This window comes from Pseudophryne corroboree, chromosome 4 (genome assembly GCF_028390025.1).
Source record: "Pseudophryne corroboree isolate aPseCor3 chromosome 4, aPseCor3.hap2, whole genome shotgun sequence".
NCBI classification, from domain to species: domain Eukaryota; kingdom Metazoa; phylum Chordata; class Amphibia; order Anura; family Myobatrachidae; genus Pseudophryne; species Pseudophryne corroboree.
In genome coordinates, this window is record NC_086447.1 from 815,187,835 (window position 1) to 815,211,434 (window position 23,600).

The 23,600-nt window shown below is 45.3% G+C and overlaps 1 protein-coding gene across 12 annotated transcripts in view; it reads left to right on the top strand.

The window, feature by feature from the left end:
• Positions 1 to 23,600, top strand: part of WDPCP (WD repeat containing planar cell polarity effector) — an 804,278-nt gene that overhangs the window by 482,144 nt on the left and 298,534 nt on the right. For all 12 annotated transcript variants that reach the window (XM_063918461.1, XM_063918450.1, XM_063918455.1 and 9 more), the window contains one exon: positions 15,803 to 15,866. In XM_063918461.1, coding sequence (XP_063774531.1) covers positions 15,803 to 15,866 — 64 coding nt within the window. The remainder of the gene's footprint in view (positions 1 to 15,802; positions 15,867 to 23,600) is intronic.

Genomic DNA, 23,600 nt, shown 5'->3' on the forward strand with positions numbered 1-23,600 from the left:
CAGTGGTTTTTTCCCCCATCAGATGAGTTGAATGAAGTGTGTGAAGAAGCGTGGGCTTCCCCCGATAAGAAACTAGTGATTTCTAAAAAGTTACTGATGGCGTACCCTTTCCCGCCAGAGGACAGGTTACGTTGGGAGACATCCCCGAGGGTGGATAAGGCGCTCACACGCTTGTCAAAAAAGGTGGCACTGCCGTCTCAGGATACGGCCACCTTAAAGGAGCCTGCGGATAGAAAGCAGGAGGCTATCCTGAAGTCTGTATATACACACTCAGGTACTATACTGAGACCTGCAATTGCTTCAGCTTGGATGTGTAGTGCTGCAGCGGCTTGGTCCGATACCCTGCCGGAAAATATTGATACCCTCGACAGGGATACGATTTTGCTAACCATAGAGCATATTAAAGACGTCGTCTTATATATGAGAGATGCACAGAGGGATATTTGCCGGCTGGCATCTAGAATTAATGCAATGTCCATTTCTGCCAGGAGAGTATTATGGACTCGGCAGTGGACAGGTGATGCGGATTCTAAAAGGCACATGGAGGTTTTGCCTTACAAGGGTGAGGAATTGTTTGGGGATGGTCTCTCAGACCTCGTTTCCACAGCAACAGCTGGGAAGTCGACATTTTTACCTCAGGTTCCCTCACAGCCTAAGAAAGCACCGTATTATCAGGTACAGTCCTTTCGGCCCCAGAAAGGCAAGCGGGTTAAAGGCGCGTCCTTTCTGCCCAGAGGCAGGGGTAGAGGGAAAAAGCTGCACCATACAGCCAGTTCCCAAGAACAAAAATCCTCCTTTGCTTCCACTAAGTCCACCGCATGACGCTGGGGCTCCACTGGTGGAGCCAGGTGCGATGGGGGCCCGTCTCCGGAATTTCAGCGACCAGTGGGTTCGCTCACAGGTGGATCTCTGGGTTCTACAAGTGGTATCTCAGGGATACAAGCTGGAATTCGAGACGTCTCCCCCTCGCCGTTACCTCAAATCAGCCTTGCCAGCTACTCCCCAGGACAGGGAGGTAGTACTGGCGGCAATTCACAAACTGTACCTCCAGCAGGTGATAATAAAAGTTCCCCTCCTTCAACAGGGACGGGGTTACTATTCCACAATGTTTGTGGTACCGAAACCAGACGGTTCGGTGAGACCCATTCTAAATTTGAAATCCTTGAACACTTATATAAGGAAGTTCAAGTTCAAAATGGAATCGCTCAGGGTGGTTATTGCAAGCCTGGAAGAGGGGGATTACATGGTATCACTGGACATCAAGGATGCTTACCTACATGTCCCCATTTACCCACCCCACCAGGTGTACCTCCGTTTTGTGGTACAGGACTGCCATTACCAATTCCAGACGTTGCTGTTTGGTCTGTCCACAGCACCGAGGGTATTTACCAAAGTAATGGCCGAAATGATGATACTCCTTCGAAAGAAGGGAGTTATAATTATCCCGTACTTGGACGATCTCCTTATAAAGGCGAGGTCCAGGGAGCAGTTGTTGGTCAGAGTAGCACTATCTCAGGAAGTGCTACAACAGCACGGCTGGATTCTGAATATCCCGAAGTCGCAGCTGGTTCCTACGACGCGTCTGCTGTTCCTGGGTATGATTCTGGACACAGAACAGAAGAAGGTGTTTCTCCCGGAGGAGAAGGCCAAGGAGTTGTCATCTCTGGTCAGAGACCTCCTGAAACCAAAACAGGTGTCGGTGCATCACTGCACGCGAGTCCTGGGAAAGATGGTAGCTTCTTACGAGGCAATTCCATTCGGCAGATTCCATGCACGGATCTTTCAGTGGGATCTGTTAGACAAGTGGTCCGGATCGCATCTTCAGATGCATCGGCTGATCACCCTGTCCCCGAGGGCCAGGGTGTCTCTGCTGTGGTGGCTGCAGAGTGCTCATTTACTCGAGGGCCGCAGATTCGGCATACAGGACTGGGTCCTGGTGACCACGGATGCAAGTCTCCGAGGTTGGGGGGCAGTCACTCAGGGAGGAAACTTCCAAGGACAATGGTCGAGTCAGGAAGCTTCCCTACACATAAATATTCTGGAACTAAGGGCCATTTACAATGCCCTAAGTCAGGCAAGACCCCTGCTTCAAAACCAGCCGGTGCTGATTCAGTCAGACAACATCACGGCAGTCGCCCATGTAAACCGACAGGGCGGCACAAGAAGCAGGATGGCGATGGCAGAAGCCACAAGGATTCTCCGATGGGCGGAAAATCACGTGATAGCACTGTCAGCAGTGTTCATTCCGGGAGTGGACAACTGGGAAGCAGACTTCCTCAGCAGGCACGACCTCCACCCGGGAGAGTGGGGGCTTCATCCAGAAGTCTTCCAGCTGATTGTAAATCGATGGGAAAGGCCACAGGTGGACATGATGGCGTCCCGCCTCAACAAAAAGCTAAAAAGATATTGCGCCAGGTCAAGGGACCCTCAGGCGATAGCTGTGGACGCTCTAGTGACACCGTGGGTGTACCAGTCGGTTTATGTGTTCCCTCCTCTTCCTCTCATACCAAAGGTACTGAGGATAATAAGAAAGAGAGGAGTAAGAACTATACTCGTTGTTCCGGATTGGCCAAGAAGGTCTTGGTACCCGGAACTTCAAGAGATGCTCACGGAGGACCCGTGGCCTCTACCTCTAAGAAGGGACCTGCTCCAGCAAGGACCCTGTCTGTTCCAAGACTTACCACGGCTGCGTTTGACGGCATGGCGGTTGAACGCCGGATCCTGATGGAAAAGGGCATTCCGGTTGAAGTCATTCCTACGCTGATAAAAGCTAGGAAGGATGTGACAGCAAAACATTATCACCGCATATGGCGAAAATATGTTGCTTGGTGTGAGGCTATGAAGACCCCAACAGAAGAATTTCAGCTGGGTCGATTTCTGCACTTCCTACAGTCAGGAGTGACTATGGGCCTAAAATTGGGATCCATTAAAGTCCAGATTTCGGCCCTGTCTATTTTCTTTCAAAAAGAACTGGCTTCACTGCCTGAAGTTCAGACGTTTGTTAAGGGAGTGCTGCATATTCAGCCCCCTTTTGTGCCCCCAGTGGCACCTTGGGATCTCAACATTGTGTTGGATTTCCTAAAATCACATTGGTTTGAGCCACTTCAGACCGTGGAGTTGAAATATCTCACGTGGAAAGTGGTCATGCTTTTGGCCTTGGCTTCGGCTAGGCGTGTGTCAGAATTGGCGGCTTTGTCATGTAAAAGCCCCTATCTGATCTTCCATATGGACAAGGCAGAATTGAGGACTCGTCCCCAATTTCTCCCTAAGGTGGTATCAGCGTTTCATTTGAACCAACCTATTGTGGTGCCTGCGGCTACTCGGGACTTGGAGGCTTCTAAGTTGCTGGACGTAGTCCGGGCCCTGAAAATCTATGTTTCCAGGACGGCTAGAGTCAGAAAAACTGACTCGCTGTTTATCCTGCATGCACCCAACAAGCTGGGTGCTCCTGCTTCTAAGCAGACTATTGCTCGCTGGATCTGTTGCACGATTCAACTTGCACATTCTGCGGCTGGACTGCCGCATCCTAAATCAGTCAAAGCCCATTCCACGAGGAAGGTGGGCTCTTCTTGGGCGGCTGCGCGAGGGGTCTCGGCTTTACAACTTTGCCGAGCTGCTACCTGGTCGGGATCAAACACGTTTGCAAAATTCTACAAGTTTGATACCCTGGCTGAGGAGGACCTTGAGTTTGCTCATTCGGTGCTGCAGAGTCATCCGCACTCTCCCGCCCGTTTGGGAGCTTTGGTATAATCCCCATGGTCCTTACGGAGTACCCAGCATCCACTAGGACGTCAGAGAAAATAAGAATTTACTCACCGGTAATTCTATTTCTCGTAGTCCGTAGTGGATGCTGGGAGCCCGTCCCAAGTGCGGATTGTCTGCAATACTTGTATATAGTTATTGCTTAACTAAAGGGTTATTGTTATGAGCCATCTGTTCAGTGAGGCTCAGTTGTTATTCATACTGTTAACTGGGTATAGTTATCACGAGTTGTACGGTGTGATTGGTGTGGCTGGTATGAGTCTTACCCTGGATTCCAAATCCTTTCCTTGTAGTGTCAGCTCTTCCGGGCACAGTTTCCCTAACTGAGGTCTGGAGGAGGGGCATAGAGGGAGGAGCCAGTGCACACCAGATAGGACCTAATCTTTCTTTTAGAGTGCCCAGTCTCCTACGGAGCCCGTCTATTCCCCATGGTCCTTACGGAGTACCCAGCATCCACTACGGACTACGAGAAATAGAATTACCGGTGAGTAAATTCTTATTTTATTTGGTTGGATAATAATCCTAGACTGAAACTCTCGATTTTAGCCAGAAGCCCGCTCAGAGGGCGGCAGAGGTTAACCTGGCCTGCAGTAGTACTTTCTGGCTACCCATTTGAGCCAGGCCCTCATCTGGGTTGCTTTCCCCCACAGTCTACCTTGGGTACAAATAGAGCTGGATGATTCTAATCTCTCCACACTTATTCCTGTTCTATCACCCCATGTCCCTAGACTTTTTGAATATTTCCAGCTACGATCCTTCTTAAGCTCACTGCCTCAAGCCGCCGTTTTTAGAAAGTTGACACCATTTGAATCACTCCCCCCTTTGTAAGGACATTATTTCTATTTTATACTCTATGTTATGTCTAGCAGGCCCTGACCCCATCCTCCCACATGAAAGTCACCGGGAGGTAGACCTTGGCCCCCCACCAGACAGGAAAGCATGGCAGACCATTAAACTTAATGTCGCTCATTCCTCCACTTCTTCCCTTATCCAAGAAAACTCGTACAAAATCTATACGAGATGGTACCTTGTCCCTGCTGCTGGCGCGAATGTGGTTCTAGGGGAGATTTTTGCCATATATGGTGGAATTGCTCCAAGATTTGTCCTTATTAGATTGGAATTTAGTCGCTTTTAAGCAAGATATTCCACTTTCAAATCTCCCTTGGCCCAGGGTCAGCGTTGTTGGGGTACCCTATAGATGGTCTTCCTTTTCCCTCAAATAAATTAGCTCTCCATATACTGCATGCTGCTAGGGGCGCCCTGGCCTTCAGCTGGAAACAACCGTCTCGTCCTCCTATGCAGATGGTGTTGTCTAGGATATGGTTCATTGTTTCTATGGAAAGGATTACTCATGCCTTACATAACACCATTGACCAATTTGATAAGATTTGGTCCCCTTGGATTGCTCACTTTGCCGCCTTCCACCCCCCCAATCCCAGCCAGCCCAACCCTCCCCCCACCCCACCCCCGGGAGTTGAGGGGTTTGGTACAGTCAGACTGGACTTATATCTGATTTAGTAGACCCTTTCACAAGCCCAACTCTGTTGCAGGTATGTTTTGGCTCGGTGACCCCCCTCCTTTCTTTTTTTTCTACTTTCTCTTCCTCTTCTCTCTCTTCTCTTTTCTCTTCTTACTCTTTATCTCTGTATCCAATTCCCTCCTCTAATTTTTCCCTCCTTCTCTTTTTGTGTCATATGGCTTTTTATTTTGTGATGTTTTTACTATTTGTTAAAACAGCATAGCTTCTTTTGTGGTCCAGGTTATATGTTTTATATTGCTCCTGGATTTCTATGTGCTACTTTACATATTCTGTATGGTCTCGTATGAAGCTTTGCAATAAAATAAAATAAAAAAAATAAAAATATTGACAAATAGCAGAATACATAGCAAGTTGGCATTGATAATCACGCTAGGCTGTAGTGCTGTCCAACTGGTTAGTCTATATTCAGAATCAGAGGCGTGAGTTTGCTAAACCAAAACCAAAATGTGTTTGAATTCTTAACCTGTTTTGTCCCTTGAAGCAGAATGAAGTCTGACAATCCGCTTCTAGTCCCACTGTTTGATTTTGAATTCACCTAAATTTTGAGTTCATTAATAATTAATTTTCTATTCTCTACTATGTTTCAGTTAATGGGGCAGATGTTTTAACCTGGAGAAGGGACAAAGAAGTGATAAAGCAGTGATAAGTGGAAGGTGATAACGCACCAGCCACTCATTACGGATTTGAAAAATGTCAGTTAGGAACTGATTGGCTGGTGCGTTATCACCTTGCACTTATCACTGCTTTATCTCTTCCTTATCCGTTCTCCAGGTTAATACATCTGCCCCAGTGTATTAGAATATCTGCCAAGAAATTAGACATTCATACAAAAATGAAATTAGCAATGTAGTTGGTAACACATAATAGCTCTACATAAAGAGAAGACGCATTTAATCATAAACTACTCTTGTATGACTTAATTTAGCGTTAGAGTTTATTTTTACATCTTTTCTATTTATTTTTCGCAAAACAATCCAAATCGAGACGAGCGGAAATGATACAACATGAAAAGCACAGTGGTTTGCTTTGCTGCCTCACAATTCTAGGCATCGTATGTTTGGAGTTTTTATGTGCTCGCCATATTTATGTGGGCTTCCTCCAGATACTTCAGTTCCCAAAGACAGGTTAATTGGTTTTTAGTAAAATTAACTCGCTTTTGTGTGTGTGTGTCTTTGTGTCCCTGTGGTAAGGAATATTGTTTGTAAACGTCACTCAGGAACTGATGTAAACGATTAAATATTTTGTTAAAGTGCTTCATAATATGCAGACTCTATATAAATAATGATTAAATAAATAAATGAATTTTAATTAAAGGTAGTAAAGAACAAAGCCAAATAAGTGTACAATATGAACATTGGAGATGTCTTTTATATTTGTATTAAGTGGGGGTTCCCCAGAGGAAACCCCCCACATATGCTACCCTGCCAGTGCTCACTGTAGAAATAATCACATGACTACACATGCTTCTCAGAATAATTCCTTTTATGAAATGGGTTGACTGAAGCTTGACCAAAAAAGTTGGCAGCCTACCAGGCTGTACATCTCATGGTAAGAATAAATTAATAGCGCTAGAGAAAAAAGCCAGTCACTTTGTGTTAAAGGTTAGGGTACAGCTGTAAAAATTAATTAGTCATGTACACATCATACAGCTCAATGGATATTTCTGTTTTTATGCTGTATATAATATATTTAGTCACCAAAACATCATAATTAAAAATATATATATATATATGTATATATATATACATATATATATATATATATATATAAAAAAAACTGTGTATATATATATATATATATATATATTTCTCTGTATCTATATCTATATATATATATATATATATATATATATATATATATATATATATAACCAGCAAAAAAGAGGCGGCACTCGGAGGCTTTAAAGTGCAAAATGAATTGTATTCCACAAGAGAAAACTAACATTTCGGGGTCACAATACCCCTTTTGTTCACTTTGACAAAGGGGTATTGTGACCCCGAAATGTTAGTTTTCTCTTGTGGAATACAATTCATTTTGCACTTTAAAGCCTCCGAGTGCCGCCTCTTTTTTTGCTGGTTGTGGATTTCCCTTGGAGGGCACCGGAGCCAGTACGCAGAAGAAAGTGGGAGTGCCGGTCCGTGTGGACTATATATATATATATATATATATATATATATATATATATATATATATATGTATGTATATATAGAGGTAGAGTATCCAAAATTCAAAATCATACATTTTTGGTTCCCCTACTGAAATAATGACACATATATATGTATATTATATTATATATATATCTATCTATATATACACATAATGTATAATATATACGTCATTATCTCGGTAGGGGACCCAAAAAATAAGATTTTACTTACCGATAAATCTATTTCTCGTAGTCCGTAGTGGATGCTGGGACTCCGTCAGGACCATGGGGATTAGCGGCTCCGCAGGAGACAGGGCACAAAAATAAAAGCTTTAGGACTAGGTGGTGTGCACTGGCTCCTCCCCCTATGACCCTCCTCCAAGCCTCAGTTAGGATACTGTGCCCGGACGAGCGTACACAATAAGGAAGGATTTTGAATCCCGGGTAAGACTCATACCAGCCACACCAATCACACCGTACAACCTGTGATCTGAACCCAGTTAACAGTATGACAAACGTAGGAGCCTCTGAACAGACGGCTCACAACAATAACAACCCGATTTTTTTGTAACAATAACTATGTACAAGTATTGCAGACAATCCGCACTTGGGATGGGCGCCCAGCATCCACTACGGACTACGAGAAATAGATTTATCGGTAAGTAAAATCTTATTTTCTCTGACGTCCTAGTGGATGCTGGGACTCCGTCAGGACCATGGGGATTATACCAAAGCTCCCAAACGGGCGGGAGAGTGCGGATGACTCTGCAGCACCGAATGAGAGAACTCCAGGTCCTCTTTAGCCAGGGTATCAAATTTGTAGAATTTTACAAACGTGTTCTCCCCCGACCACGTAGCTGCTCGGCAGAGTTGTAATGCCGAGACCCCTCGGGCAGCCGCCCAAGATGAGCCCACCTTCCTTGTGGAATGGGCCTTGATAGATTTAGGCTGTGGCAGGCCTGCCACAGAATGTGCAAGTTGAATTGTGCTACAAATCCAACGAGCAATCGTCTGCTTAGAAGCAGGAGCACCCAGCTTGTTGGGTGCATACAGTATAAACAGCGAGTCAGATTTTCTGACTCCAGCCGTCCTTGAAATATATATTTTCAATGCCCTGACAACGTCCAGCAACTTGGAATCCTCCAAATCGCTAGTAGCCGCAGGCACCACAATAGGCTGGTTCAGGTGAAACGCTGAAACCACCTTAGGCAGAAACTGAGGACGCGTCCGCAGTTCTGCCCTGTCCGAATGGAAAATCAGATATGGGCTTTTATACGATAAAGCCGCCAATTCTGACACTCTCCTGGCTGAAGCCAGGGCCAGTAGCATGGTTACTTTCCATGTAAGATATTTCAAATCCACCGATTTGAGTGGCTCAAACCAATGGGATTTGAGAAAATCCAAAACTACATTAAGATCCCACGGAGCCACTGGGGGCACAACCGGGGGCTGTATATGTAGTACTCCTTTTACAAAAGTCTGGACTTCAGGAACTGAAGCCAATTCTTTCTGGAAGAAAATCGACAGGGCCGAAATTTGAACCTTAATGGACCCTAATTTGAGGCCCATAGACAATCCTGTTTGCAGGAAATGTAGGAATCGACCCAGTTGAAATTCCTCCGTCGGGGCCTTCCTGGCCTCACACCACGCAACATATTTTCTCCAAATGCGGTGATAATGTTGTGCAGTCACCTCCTTCCTGGCTTTTACCAGGGTAGGGATGACCTCTTCCGGAATGCCTTTTTCCCTTAGAATTCGGCGTTCAACCGCCATGCCGTCAAACGCAGCCGCGGTAAGTCTTGGAATAGACACGGTCCCTGCTGAAGCAGGTCCCGTCTTAGAGGTAGAGGCCACGGATCTTCCGTGAGCATCTCCTGAAGTTCCGGGTACCAAGTTCTTCTTGGCCAATCCGGAGCCACGAGTATCGTTCTTACTCCCCTTTGCCGTATAATTCTCAGTACTTTTGGTATGAGAGGCAGAGGAGGAAACACATACACTGACTGGAACACCCACGGTGTTACCAGAGCGTCCACAGCTATTGCCTGAGGGTCTCTTGACCTGGCGCAATACCTGTCCAGTTTTTTGTTGAGGCGGGACGCCATCATATCCACCTTTGGTTTTTCCCAACGGTTCACAATCATGTGGAAGACTTCTGGATGAAGTCCCCACTCTCCCGGGTGTAGATCGTGTCTGCTGAGGAAGTCCGCTTCCCAGTTGTCCACTCCCGGAATGAACACTGCTGACAGTGCTATCACATGATCTTCCGCCCAGCGAAGAATCCTTGCAGCTTCTGCCATTGCCCTCCTGCTTCTTGTGCCGCCCTGTCTGTTTACGTGGGCGACTGCCGTGATGTTGTCCGACTGGATCAACACCGGCTGACCCTGAAGCAGGGGTTTTGCCAGGCTTAGAGCATTGTAAATCGCTCTTAGCTCCAGTATATTTATGTGAAGAGACATCTCCAGGCTTGACCACACTCCCTGGAAGTTTCTTCCCTGTGTGACCGCTCCCCAGCCTCTCAGACTGGCATCCGTGGTCACCAGGACCCAGTCCTGTATGCCGAATCTGCGGCCCTCTAACAGATGAGCACTCTGCAACCACCACAGAAGAGACACCCTTGTCCGTGGAGACAAAGTTATCCGCTGATGCATCTGCAGATGCGATCCGGACCATTTGTCCAGCAGATCCCACTGAAAAGTTCGTGCGTGGAATCTGCCGAATGGATTCGCTTCGTAAGAAGCCACCATTTTTCCCAGGACTCTTGTGCATTGATGCACAGACACTTTTCCTGGTTTTAGGAGGTTCCTGACAAGTTCGGATAACTCCCTGGCTTTCTCCTCCGGAAGAAACACCTTTTTCTGAACCGTGTCCAGAATCATTCCCAGGAACAGCAGACGTGTCGTCGGGGTCAATTGAGATTTTGGAAAATTCAGAATCCACCCGTGCTGTTGCAGCACTACTTGGGTTAGTGCTACTACGTCCTCCAGCTGTTCTCTGGACCTTGCCCTTATCAGGAGATCGTCCAAGTAAGGGATAATTAATACGCCTTTTCTTCGCAGAAGAAACATCATTTCGGCCATTACCTTGGTAAAGACCCGAGGTGCCGTGGACAATCCAAACGGCAGCGTCTGAAACTGATAATGACAGTTTTGCACCACGAACCTGAGGTACCCTTGATGTGAAGGGCAAATTGGGACATGCAGGTAAGCATCCTTAATGTCCAGGGACACCATAAAGTCCCCTTCTTCCAGATTCGCTATCACTGCTCTGAGTGACTCCATCTTGAACTTGAATTTTTGTATGTACAGGTTCAAAGATTTCAGATTTAGAATAGGTCTTACCGAGCCGTCCGGCTTCGGTACCACAAATAGTGTGGAATAATACCCCTTTCCCTGTTGTAGGAGGGGTACCTTGACTATCACCTGCTGAGAATACAGCTTGTGAATGGCTTCCAATACCGTCGCCCTGTCTGAGGGAGACGTTGGCAGAGCAGACTTTAGGAACCGGCGAGGGGGAGACTTCTCGAATTCCAACCTGTAACCCTGAGATACTACCTGCAGGATCCAGGGGTCCACCTGTGAGTGAGCCCACTGTGCGCTGAAATTCTTGAGTCGACCCCCCACCGCCCCTGAGTCCGCTTGTAAAGCCCCAACTTCATGCTGAGGGCTTTGCAGAAGCCGGGGAGGGCTTCTGCTCCTGGGAGGGAGCTGCTTGGTGCACTCTCTTACCCTTTCCTTTGCCTCGGGGCAGATATGACTGTCCTTTTGCCCGCTTGTTCTTATAGGAACGAAAGGACTGCGGCTGAAAAGACGGTGTCTTTTTCTGTTGGGAGGGGACCTGAGGTAAAAAGGTGGATTTCCCGGCTGTTGCCGTGGCCACCAAATCCGATAGACCAACCCCAAATAATTCCTCCCCTTTATACGGCAATACTTCCATATGCCGTTTGGAATCCGCATCACCTGACCACTGTCGCGTCCATAAACTTCTTCTGGCAGATATGGACATCGCACTTACTCTCGATGCCAGAGTGCAAATATCCCTCTGAGCATCTCGCATATAAAGAAAAGCATCCTTTAATTGCTCTATAGTCAATAAAATACTGTCCCTATCCAGGGTATCAATATTTTCAGTCAGGGAATCCGACCAAACCACCCCAGCACTACACATCCATGCTGAGGCGATGGCTGGTCGCAGTATAACACCAGTATGAGTGTATATACTTTTCAGGGTAGTTTCCAGCCTCCTATCAGCTGGATCCTTGAGGGCGGCCGTTTCAGGAGACGGTAACGCCACTTGTTTTGATAAGCGTGTGAGTGCCTTATCCACCCTAGGGGGTGTTTCCCAGCGCGCCCTAACCTCTGGCGGGAAAGGATATAATGCCAATAACTTCTTTGAAATTAGCAGTTTTCTATCGGGGTTAACCCACGCTTCATCACACACTTCATTCAATTCCTCTGATTCAGGAAAAACTACAGGTAGTTTTTTCAGACCCCACATAATACCCCTTTTTGTGGTACTTGCAGTATCAGAGATATGCAAAGCCTCCTTCATTGCCGTGATCATATAACGTGTGGCCCTACTGGAAAATACGTTTGTTTCTTCACCGTCGACACTAGATTCGGTGTCCGTGTCTGGGTCTGTGTCGACCGACTGAGGTAAAGGGCGTTTTACAGCCCCTGACGGTGTCTGAGATGCCTGGACAGGTACTAACTGGTTTGCCGGCCGTCTCATGTCGTCAACTGATTTTTGTAACGTGCTGACATTATCACGTAATTCCATAAATAAAGCCATCCATTCCGGTGTCGACTCCCTAGGGGGTGACATCACCATTACCGGCAATTGCTCCGCCTCCACACCAACATCGTCCTCATACATGTCGACACACACGTACCGACACACAGGGAATGCTCTTATCGAAGACAGGACCCCACTAGCCCTTTGGGGAGACAGAGGGAGAGTTTGCCAGCACACACCCAAGCGCTATAAATATATAGGAACAACCCTACAGAAGTGTTGTTTCCTTTATAGCAGCTTAATATATCAATATCGCCAAAAAAGTGCCCCCCCTCTCTGTTTTTTTACCCTGTTTCTGTAGTGCAGTGCAGGGGAGAGTCCTGGGAGCCTTCCTCGCAGCGGAGCTGTGCAGGAAAATGGCGCTGTGTGCTGAGGAGATAGGCCCCGCCCCCTATTTCGGCGGGTTCTTCTCCCGGTGTTTGTGAGACTTGGCAGGGGTTAAATACATCCATATAGCCCCAGGGGCTATATGTGATGTATTTTTAGCCAGAACAAGGTATTATCATTGCTGCCCAGGGCGCCCCCCCCCAGCGCCCTGCACCCTCAGTGACCGCTGGTGTGAAGTGTGCTGACAACAATGGCGCACAGCTGCAGTGCTGTGCGCTACCTCATGAAGACTGAAAAGTCTTCTGCCGCCGGTTTCTGGACCTCTTCACTTTTCGGCATCTGCAAGGGGGTCGGCGGCGCGGCTCCGGGACCGGACTCCATGGCTGGGCCTGTGTTCGATCCCTCTGGAGCTAATGGTGTCCAGTAGCCTAAGAAGCCAATCCATCCTGCACGCAGGTGAGTTCACTTCTTCTCCCCTAAGTCCCTCGTTGCAGTGAGCCTGTTGCCAGCAGGACTCACTGAAAATAAAAAACCTAATAACTTTTTCTAAGCAGCTCTTTAGGAGAGCCACCTAGATTGCACCCTGCTCGGACGGGCACAAAAACCTAACTGAGGCTTGGAGGAGGGTCATAGGGGGAGGAGCCAGTGCACACCACCTAGTCCTAAAGCTTTTATTTTTGTGCCCTGTCTCCTGCGGAGCCGCTAATCCCCATGGTCCTGACGGAGTCCCAGCATCCACTAGGACGTCAGAGAAATGTGGGTTTTTGAATTTTGGATAAGGGATACTCAACCTGTGAGTGTGTGTGTATGTATGTATGTATGTGTATATATATATATATATATATATATATATATATACACACATGGGAGCCTTAGCCATGCACATGTTCCATCCCAGCAGGCTATATTCAACCGGACGCACATCAAAGGCTGTATGTGAGGCCATCTGATATACAAAGGAAGCATGCATAGCGTCACCTCAAGTAATAGGTAAAATATACACACGCACCTCTTCCCCTCTTACTCCGCTCCCTTCTCTTCTCTCTGTACATCTCACTGCTCCTTAAATGCTTATGAAATAAATTCCTACATATACACTCATAGACATAGCGCCGTTGAGGCACCTATATGCCGCTAAGACCTTTCACTTCCACAGCATGCAGCACTTGACTCCAAGTGCCACTTCTTAGACACTGCAGATGTCACACACCTCCATATGCCCACTTTGCTGGTATACTGGTGTTCTACCCACCACCTATCTTGTCAGGGGCAGTGCGGATGGTGTAATGGTTAGCATTACTGCCTCACAGCACTGAGGTCATGGTTTCGATTCCCACCATGGCCCTAACTGTGTGGAGTTTGTATATTCTCCCTGTACTTGTGTGGGTTTCCTCCGGGTACTCTGGTTTCCTCCCACAATCCAAAAATATACTGGTAGGTTAATTGGCTCTGAACAAAATTAACCCTAGCGTGAATGTGTGTGCGTGTATGTGTGGTAGGGAATATAGATTGTAAGCTCCACTGGGGCAGGGACTGATGTGAATGGGCAAATATTCTCTGTAAAGCGCTGCGGAATATGTGTGCTCTATATAAGTAACTGGTAATGATAAAATAATAAATCCAGGATTCAGATATTTTACATGGTGCTGATCTGTACTCTTGAATCTACAGGATTTTGCATACAGTAGCAAGCACATCCTTACCAAATCCCATCCTTTATGGACACAATGCATGCAGTACAGTGTAGCCCTGAGATTCCCTGGTGAGACTTTCCAAATACTCAGATGTGCACATAGAGAACTTTAGCAGTTGCCAAGAAAGAACTTTTGTTCCATCACTTGAATCACTGATTATATTGAAATTCACCATTATTCACACTTATAGTGATGTGGCTACAACATATATACTGTATATAAAAACCCGTATATGGGGGATAATTCTGAGTTGATCGCAGCAGGAATTTTGTTAGCAGTTGGGCAAAACCATGTGCACTGCAGGGGAGGCAGATATAACATGTGCAGAAAGAGTTAGTTTTGGGTGGGTTATTTTGTTTCTGTGCAGGGTAAATACTGGCTGCTTTATTTTTACACTGCAATTTAGATTGCAGATTGAACACACCCCACCCAAATCTAACTCTCTCTGCACATGTTAAATCTGCCTGGGAGCAAATCAACTGGGGGGCACAACTACTTGGGGCAAATCTGGAGGCACAGCTACTGGGGCCATAACTGTGGCCACTCCCCTCCCCTATGAAGCCACGCCCCTATTTTTGACGCGCGACTCAGGCGCGCACTGTTTTGCCGTGGGGGAGGGGGGTCGCCAGTGGAAACTTTCGCACTGGGCGCCACAAGGTGTAGAACCGGCCTTGAATTTGGGTGGGGTACGTTCGAACTGAAATCTAAATTGCAGTGTAAAAATAAAGCAACCCTGCACAGAAACAAAATAATCCACCCAAATCTAACTCTCTCTGCACATGTTATATCTGCCACACCTGCAGTGCACATGGTTTTGCCCAACTGCTAACAAAGTTCCTGCTGCGATCAACTCGGAATTACCCCCATAAGACGATCTGCACTTACAATCTGTTAGGGACAGTAGCCCCTTCAGTCTGGTCCTTGAATTTCTGATTCTGGCTTACTGCTTGGTCATTACCCTTAAGAGCATTACATTTCTATAACATATGTAAACTATTATTGTGAGGTATTTAGGTAGTAAGGTGGCTGTGGGATAGCAATGAAGTGGAAGTGATAAGGTAATATGTTAGTGATAATACAGTATGTTAATATGGTGTGTTAGTATAGTATAGTGTATATTTGTCTGGCTATTGCAGTAAACATTGTAGATTTCTCTTTTTTTTTAAAACAATATACAATAACACAATGTTAAATCTAATTTATGATAAACAAAGTATTTATAGACAAATTAAGTATTTGTGGTGATGGTTATGGCACTGTTTTTGCTAATGGCGCAGGAGCTTTTCCTTGACACAGGAATCAAACCAATCCCAGGTATCCCACGAATCCCGGGATTGGCCACCCTAGTCATTTGGTTCATGAAAGTAAATTTATCATTGGTTATTGTGTACATTTACTAGAAAATATATGTTAGTAGTCAATGTATTATTTGTGAATTGAGAAAATTGCTCACTGCCAGTAACATAAGATATAAATCCCAGAAAACAGTGTGTACATTTTTTGTACTTCAAAGTCCATAATGGTTTCTATTTTTATTTGCAGGCACCAAAGATTTGAAAAGGCTTTCTTGCTTGCTGTAGACATTGGTGCGCGTGATCTGTTTATGGTACGTTTTTATAAGATATATTTTTTGTTTTTTAAGAGTTTGTATTTTACGGAAATTATAGCTAATGATAATACAAACAAAATACATTTTATTTGTTAATTGTTTAACATATAAATGCCTTGAGTTGGTGAACCACAATATAATGTTGACTATTATGAATGTGGCCCAAAAAGATGGGGTTTCTATATATAAAAAAAAAAAAATAGCTGGGGCAGCTGATCTTGTCCTTAGGAAAAAAAAAATATTTTGTTGCATAAAATTCAAGGTTCTTATAACAAAACCAAACAAAGTAACCTGTTGCTCAATATACTGTAGTTATTTAATTATTCAAAAGATCCCCCCCATGTGCTTTCAATTTCTTTGTATCCAATACATTTTTCAGTTCTCTAAAAATCCCTGCTTTATTCACTGAGAGACTGATTTATGGAGCTGCCATCCAAAGAAAAGTGTTCATATCTTCTAGGTAGACTTTCTCCCTCCAAAATAAGATTGTCATCTTTTTGTTTAGCAATTCCGTTTACTGATAAACATGAAACTGCTTTAAATTCACTTCTAGGGAGTAGTTTATGTATAATTTTATGTTTTTTATTTTTCGATCTTAAATGCTGAACTACAGATTATTTTCTTTCTTTTATTAAATGTTCTTCTGTATTCTGTTGTTGTTCCTGATGTAGGGCCCTCTTATCTCTTTGTCTGTCTGTTGTTATCCAGGCTTGTTTTATTACTGCTTTGTTCCCAGTTGTAAAGCGCAAAGGAATATGCTAGTGCTATATATGTAAATGTTAAAAATAGTATTAAATTGCAAAGTTTTCTTATCATATCAGCTATTACCATCAGAGCCGTATCTAGATATTTTAGTGCCCTGTGCCAGAAAAAGAATTGCTGTTCCTTCTCTCCCCCATATTACAAAAAAGGGACAGTGCACGGAGACGACACCCCTCAAATATTTAGGGGCATGGCTTCATGGGGAAGGGGCGTGGCCACAGAATAGTACCAATTCACAGTACACCGCACAGTAGTGTCCATTATTCAAATTACACCACACAATAGTACCCCTTCACGTTACACCACATAGTAGAGCCCCTTAAACACGTTAAACCACAGTAGAGCCCCTTATAATTTATGCCACAGAAGAGCCCCTTATACACATTGTCATAGTAGATCCCCTTACATAAATTACACCACAGTAGAGCCCCTTATACACATCATGCAAGGCAGTGCCCCTTATACACATACACATTATGCCAAGTAGAGCCCCTACACATTATGAACCCCTACACCTCATTCCTCTTCCCCATTCCACCCACATGATGTAATGTTAGTGTGTGTGGACAAGCCACAGAGCCTGCCCATACAGAAGTGAGAGGCAGAAGAGTCCATTTATGTCCATATGTTCCCATTAATTAGTAAGTTATAAGTTTAATGTTATGAAACACTCAGAATGCATCATAAGCCATCTATTCCACCATGTGATTAGAAATGCAAGATAGCGTATTTTGCAGCTGAATCATAACACGTGAGATATACTATAAGTAATCAGAATGCATGCACATAATCTGTATACTGTAAATCAATTAATCACACACTAAGCAACAAAAGGGTCCTCTGTCCCGTTACACATGTAGTTAGTGTGTGTGTGTGTGTGTGTGTGTGTGTGTGTGTGTGTGTCGCCCGCCAGAGCAACGATACAGGTGGCTCACATTACCTGTCTCTTGCAGCAGCCGGTTCCTATACCCAGAAGTCCTTCTTCGCTCACTGCAGAGGAGAAGGACTGGAGCAAAGCACACGGAAGACAGACTTTGCCTGCCCAGCGCTGCCTTCTCTAATGTATACAGCGACCAGCACTGCAGACAGCTATCGACACATACATAGATGGGCAGTCGAGGTGGATGCGGACGGTCCACTCACAGGGCAAATGTGATGTGTCCAAAGCACCATCTGTATCACCATAGTTATATTACCATCTGTACATTTTATTGCCATCTCATCTATTACCATTTTATTATCATTATTTTTGGTATTATTTTCTCTGTGTTAAGTGAAACGCGGTGGTTTTCACCATAACAATCTTAAACTGCGCTAGTAGCCTCCTCTGGGAGGCAGCCATTTTGAACATCCGTAACATTACTATCTATTTAAAGTGAATTGATTGCATTAAGCATTGGTTCAGCTTACAATCTTTTACACTAGAATGTTGTCTTTAGCTCTAGAATTTGGACCCTTGGTCACCATTAAAATGACAAATTCTGGACACTTCTGCTGATGCATTTTAAAACAACAGTAATGTAACAAGGGTTCTTACATTTCATCCGCCCTTTGTCCCTCCCATTGAATTAGCTACAAAAGTCAAATTAATCATGTCTCTATGGGTCTTCAGATAGCTCCACATGGTGCTCTTGTTTCAAAAGCCCCTTACTCCACAATGTCCCAGCAAGATCAGGTGGACAAAGCCAATATTGCTTCTCCTTCTTGCCCAGCACGTTACAGCTATGCAGCCGATTGTACAGACTTGTACATAACAATAGTTAGAAAACCTTTACAAAACCTATTCATGAATGTGTTTGCTTTCCTCTTTTGCATAATGAACATATTATTGACTCTTTAATAGAGTTTTTTAACCGTAAATGCTAATAATGTTTATCCTATAAAGTCACTTGACCTGCTGGTTTGATCTCACTGTTTAAATTATTAGTTAGGTTGGGCCAGACAGCCTTTGCTTTACTAGGTTTGAAAATGACTCCCTAATTACATGAAAGAAGCACACTGTGAACTCATTTGATATGTCCTTTCATAATTATAGCATTAATTACAAACGTGCTATTTATTCTTTCATTTAATCATTACACACAGTAAAAAAAAATCACTGCATTCATTTTCTAAACTGCTAAGAATTTAGCTGTGTTTTGCCTAGGTTTTGGCAAATTTATAATGGTCATTTTTATTATTTGTTTATTTTTGGTACTATTGTATTTCTTGCTACTATTTGAGTTTGTTTTTATGTGCAGTTGTTTTCTACAGAAAATGTATCACTGTACCTGATTTAGCTTCAGTTGCAGTTTTGCAAAACTGCAACTGGTTAGAATCGCATGGTGGGGGCCGCCAAACATGCTAATGGCGGCCAGCGATGCAATTGCAATTCAGTTGCGATTGCATTGCTGATTAAGGGAAGCCCCATGCCTCTGCAACCAGGCTGCAAAGCCAGTCGGGCTGCCACCATTTTCTCTGTCGCAGCGCCCGCATGTGATATCACGAGGCTGCTCCAAACGAGCCCCCATTTCCGAGACCATACCCCCACAACGCTGAGTCGCTGTCCCCTGAATCAGGCAGAAATATTTGCATTACTGAAATGCAATCGCATCTCCCGCATGCACACTGGGCCTCAACCAGGGAGAATGCAATCGCATCTCAGTAGCGTCTGTTACTGAATAAGGCCCAATGGGGGTAATTCAGAGTTGATCGCAGCAGCAAATTTGTTAGCAGTTGGGCAAAACCATGTGCACTGCAGGGGGGTAAATATAACATGTGCAGAGAGAGTTAGATTTGGGTGGGGTGTGTTCAAACTGAATTCTAAATTGCAGTGTAAAAATAAAGCAGCTGGTATTTAGCCTGCACAGAAACAATATAACCCACCCAAATCTAACTCTCTCTGAATGTTATATGTTATATCTGCTACACCTTCAGTGCACATGGTTTTGTCCAACTGCTAACAAATTTGCTGCTCCGATCAGCTCTGAATTACCCCATTGTCCGGAGATGTCTTTTTTTTCTTAATTTTTTTTTATTATACTTAGAACTATTGTTTCATTTATACTTTTTTATCACTTAGGTCAATTTACTTTGTTGGTTATTCTAGAGCTTGTTTAGATTGACTTTGTGCTTATACATTAGACATCTGTAGAGTGTTGACTGTGTTACATTATTGTTTTATCCACATAGACCTCCAGCAGACTGAGGCTGGGTACACACTGGTCGATATTTATTGTTTTGTCTATCAACAAACGATATACATGGCTAGCAGATTGGCGGGTGTGTGCACCCGATATGTCTGTGAATGATGTTGTTCACAGACATATTGTGTTGGCCCTACAGCACAGCCAATGCTGATATATCATACAGATATAGCGGTACATCTGGCTGTGTGTATGGCAGACTGCACCATAGGTTGGCAGAAGCAGCCATTAAATGTGATGTCACAGAAATGGGCGGGTATATTGAAATGAATGCTGCCAGACATATTGGATGGCGAATTGGTAAGTGCGTATGCACGAGATTGTTTGTGCATACACCTAACCAGTCATTACATCATGTTGTCGGATAGGCCAGATGTGTTCCCAGCCTTAGGGGGGAGATTGAATTAGCCACAGGTTGAGGAAACAGACCGTATTTAAACACTATCTGAAACATTTTAAGAAATATAAAATTGTGATCGCCAGTTAGAAAATTCTTTGGGGAATATCCAATTCTCAACGGTCAATGCCCGCGGGTAATTGTTTCGCCGGGGGCTATCCTATTAGCCCCGATGCGACGTGCTCATCCCCCCGATGCTGGCACTTATAGCTGATTATGATTTGGGTGCCTCAAGCACCCAAAGCATAATCCGCGCTAAGCGGCTGCCGGAGACGCGATAACACATGGAACCGGGGACTTATTCCCGATCCCATGTGTTATCGTGCGATTGGGGGTCCGTTTTCGCCTGATTGACAATGGCCTGTGATAGGATACCGCGATAATGACCATCGATCAATTATCGCAATATCCTGCTGTTTTCACCAGACGAAAATGGATCGTGGGTAATAGGATACCCCCCTTTGTGTGTTATAACTTTGTGCAGACCTTTCACGTTGCACTGCGCTATGTACAATGTTGTTGTGTGACCTAACGATAATAAGAATTTACTTACCGATAATTCTATTTCTCATAGTCCGTAGTGGATGCTGGGGACTCCGAAAGGACCATGGGGAATAGCGGCTCCGCAGGAGACTGGGCACAAAAGTAAAAGCTTTAGGACTACCTGGTGTGCACTGGCTCCTCCCCCTATGACCCTCCTCCAAGCCTCAGTTAGGATACTGTGCCCGGACGAGCGTACACAATAAGGAAGGATTTTGAATCCCGGGTAAGACTCATACCAGCCATACCAATCACACCGTACAACTTGTGATCTGAACCCATTTAACAGCATGATAACAGAGGAGCCTCTGAAAAGATGGCTCACAACAATAATAACCCGATTTTTGTAACAATAACTATGTACAAGTATTGCAGACAATCCGCACTTGGGATGGGCGCCCAGCATCCACTACGGACTATGAGAAATAGAATTATCGGTAAGTAAATTCTTATTTTCTCTGACGTCCTAGTGGATGCTGGGGACTCCGAAAGGACCATGGGGATTATACTAAAGCTCCCAAACGGGCGGGAGAGTGCGGATGACTCTGCAGCACCGAATGAGAGAACTCCAGGTCCTCCTCAGCCAGGGTATCAAATTTGTAGAATTTAGCAAACGTGTTTGCCCCTGACCAAGTAGCTGCTCGGCAAAGTTGTAAAGCCGAGACCCCTCGGGCAGCCGCCCAAGATGAGCCCACTTTTCGTGTGGAATGGGCTTTTACAGATTTTGGCTGTGGCAGGCCTGCCACAGAATGTGCAAGCTGAATTGTACTACAAATCCAACGAGCAATAGTCTGCTTAGAAGCAGGAGCACCCAGCTTGTTGGGTGCATACAGGATAAACAACGAGTCAGATTTTCTGACTCCAGCCGTCCTGGAAACATATATTTTCAGGGCCCTGACTACGTCCAGCAACTTGGAATCCTCCAAGTCCCTAGTAGCCGCAGGTACCACAATAGGCTGGTTTAAGTGAAACGCTGAAACCACCTTAGGGAGAAATTGGGGACGAGTCCTCAATTCTGCCCTGTCCGTATGAAAAATTAGGTAAGGGCTTTTATAGGATAAAGCCGCCAATTCTGAGACACGCCTGGCTGAAGCCAGGGCTAACAGCATTACCACTTTCCATGTGAGATATTTTAAGTCCACAGTGGTGAGTGGTTCAAACCAATGTGATTTTAGGAACCCCAAAACTACATTGAGATCTAAAGGTGCCACTGGAGGCACAAAAGGAGGCTGTATATGCAGTACCCCCCTTGACAAACGTCTGAACTTCAGGAACTGAAGCTAGTTCTTTTTGGAAGAATATCGACAGGGCCGAAATTTGAACCTTAATGGACCCTAATTTTAGGCCCATAGACAGTCCTGTTTGCAGGAAATGCAGGAAACGACCCAGTTGAAATTCCTCTGTAGGGGCCTTCCTGGCCTCACACCACGCAACATATTTACGCCAAATACGGTGATAATGTTGCACAGTTACATCCTTCCTGGCTTTGATCAGGGTAGGGATGACTTCATCCGGAATGCCTTTTTCCTTCAGGATCCGGCGTTCAACCGCCATGCCGTCAAACGCAGCCGCGGTAAGTCTTGGAACAGACAGGGTCCCTGCTGGAGCAGGTCCTTTCTTAGAGGTAGAGGCCACGGGTCTTCCGTGAGCATCTCTTGAAGTTCCGGTTACCAAGTCCTTCTTGGCCAATCCGGAGCCACGAGTATAGTCCTTACTCCTCTCCTTCTTATGATTCTCCCTACCTTGGGTATGAGAGGCAGAGGAGGGAACACATACACTGACTGGTACACCCACGGTGTTACCAGAGCGTCCACAGCTATTGCCTGAGGGTCCCTTGACCTGGCGCAATATCTGTCCAGTTTTTTGTTGAGGCGGGACGCCATCATGTCCACCTTTGGTTTTTCCCAACGGTTTACAATCATGTGGAAGACTTCTGGGTGAAGTCCCCACTCTCCCGGGTGGAGGTCGTGTCTGCTGAGGAAGTCTGCTTCCCAGTTGTCCACTCCCGGAATGAACACTGCTGACAGTGCTATCACATGATTTTCCGCCCAGCGAAGAATCCTTGCAACTTCCGTCATTGCCCTCCTGCTTCTTGTGCCGCCCTGTCTGTTTACGTGGGCGACTGCCGTGATGTTGTCCGACTGGATCAACACCGGCTGACCCTGAAGCAGAGGCCTTGCCTGACTTAGGGCATTGTAAATGGCCCTTAGTTCCAGGATATTTATGTGAAGTGACGTTTCCATGCTTGACCACAAGCACTGGAAATTTTTTCCCTGTGTGACTGCTCCCCAGCCTCTCAGGCTGGCATCCGTGGTCACCAGGACCCAGTCCTGAATGCCGAATCTGCGGCCCTCTAGAAGATGAGCACTCTGTAACCACCACAGGAGAGACACCCTTGTCCTTGGAGACAGGGTTATCCGCTGATGCATTTGAAGATGCGATCCGGACCATTTGTCCAGCAGATCCCACTGAAAAGTTCTTGCGTGGAATCTGCCGAATGGAATCGCTTCGTAAGAAGCCACCATTTTTCCCAGGACCCTTGTGCATTGATGCACTGACACTTGGCCTGGTTTTAGGAGGTTCCTGACTAGGTCGGATAACTCCCTGGCTTTCTCCTCCGGGAGAAACACCTTTTTCTGGACTGTGTCCAGAATCATCCCTAGGAACAGCAGACGTGTCGTCGGAATCAGCTGCGATTTTGGAATATTTAGAATCCACCCGTGCTGTCGTAGTACTACTTGAGATAGTGCTACTCCGACCTCTAACTGTTCTCTGGACCTTGCCCTTATCAGGAGATCGTCCAAGTAAGGGATAATTAAGACGCCTTTTCTTCTAAGAAGAATCATC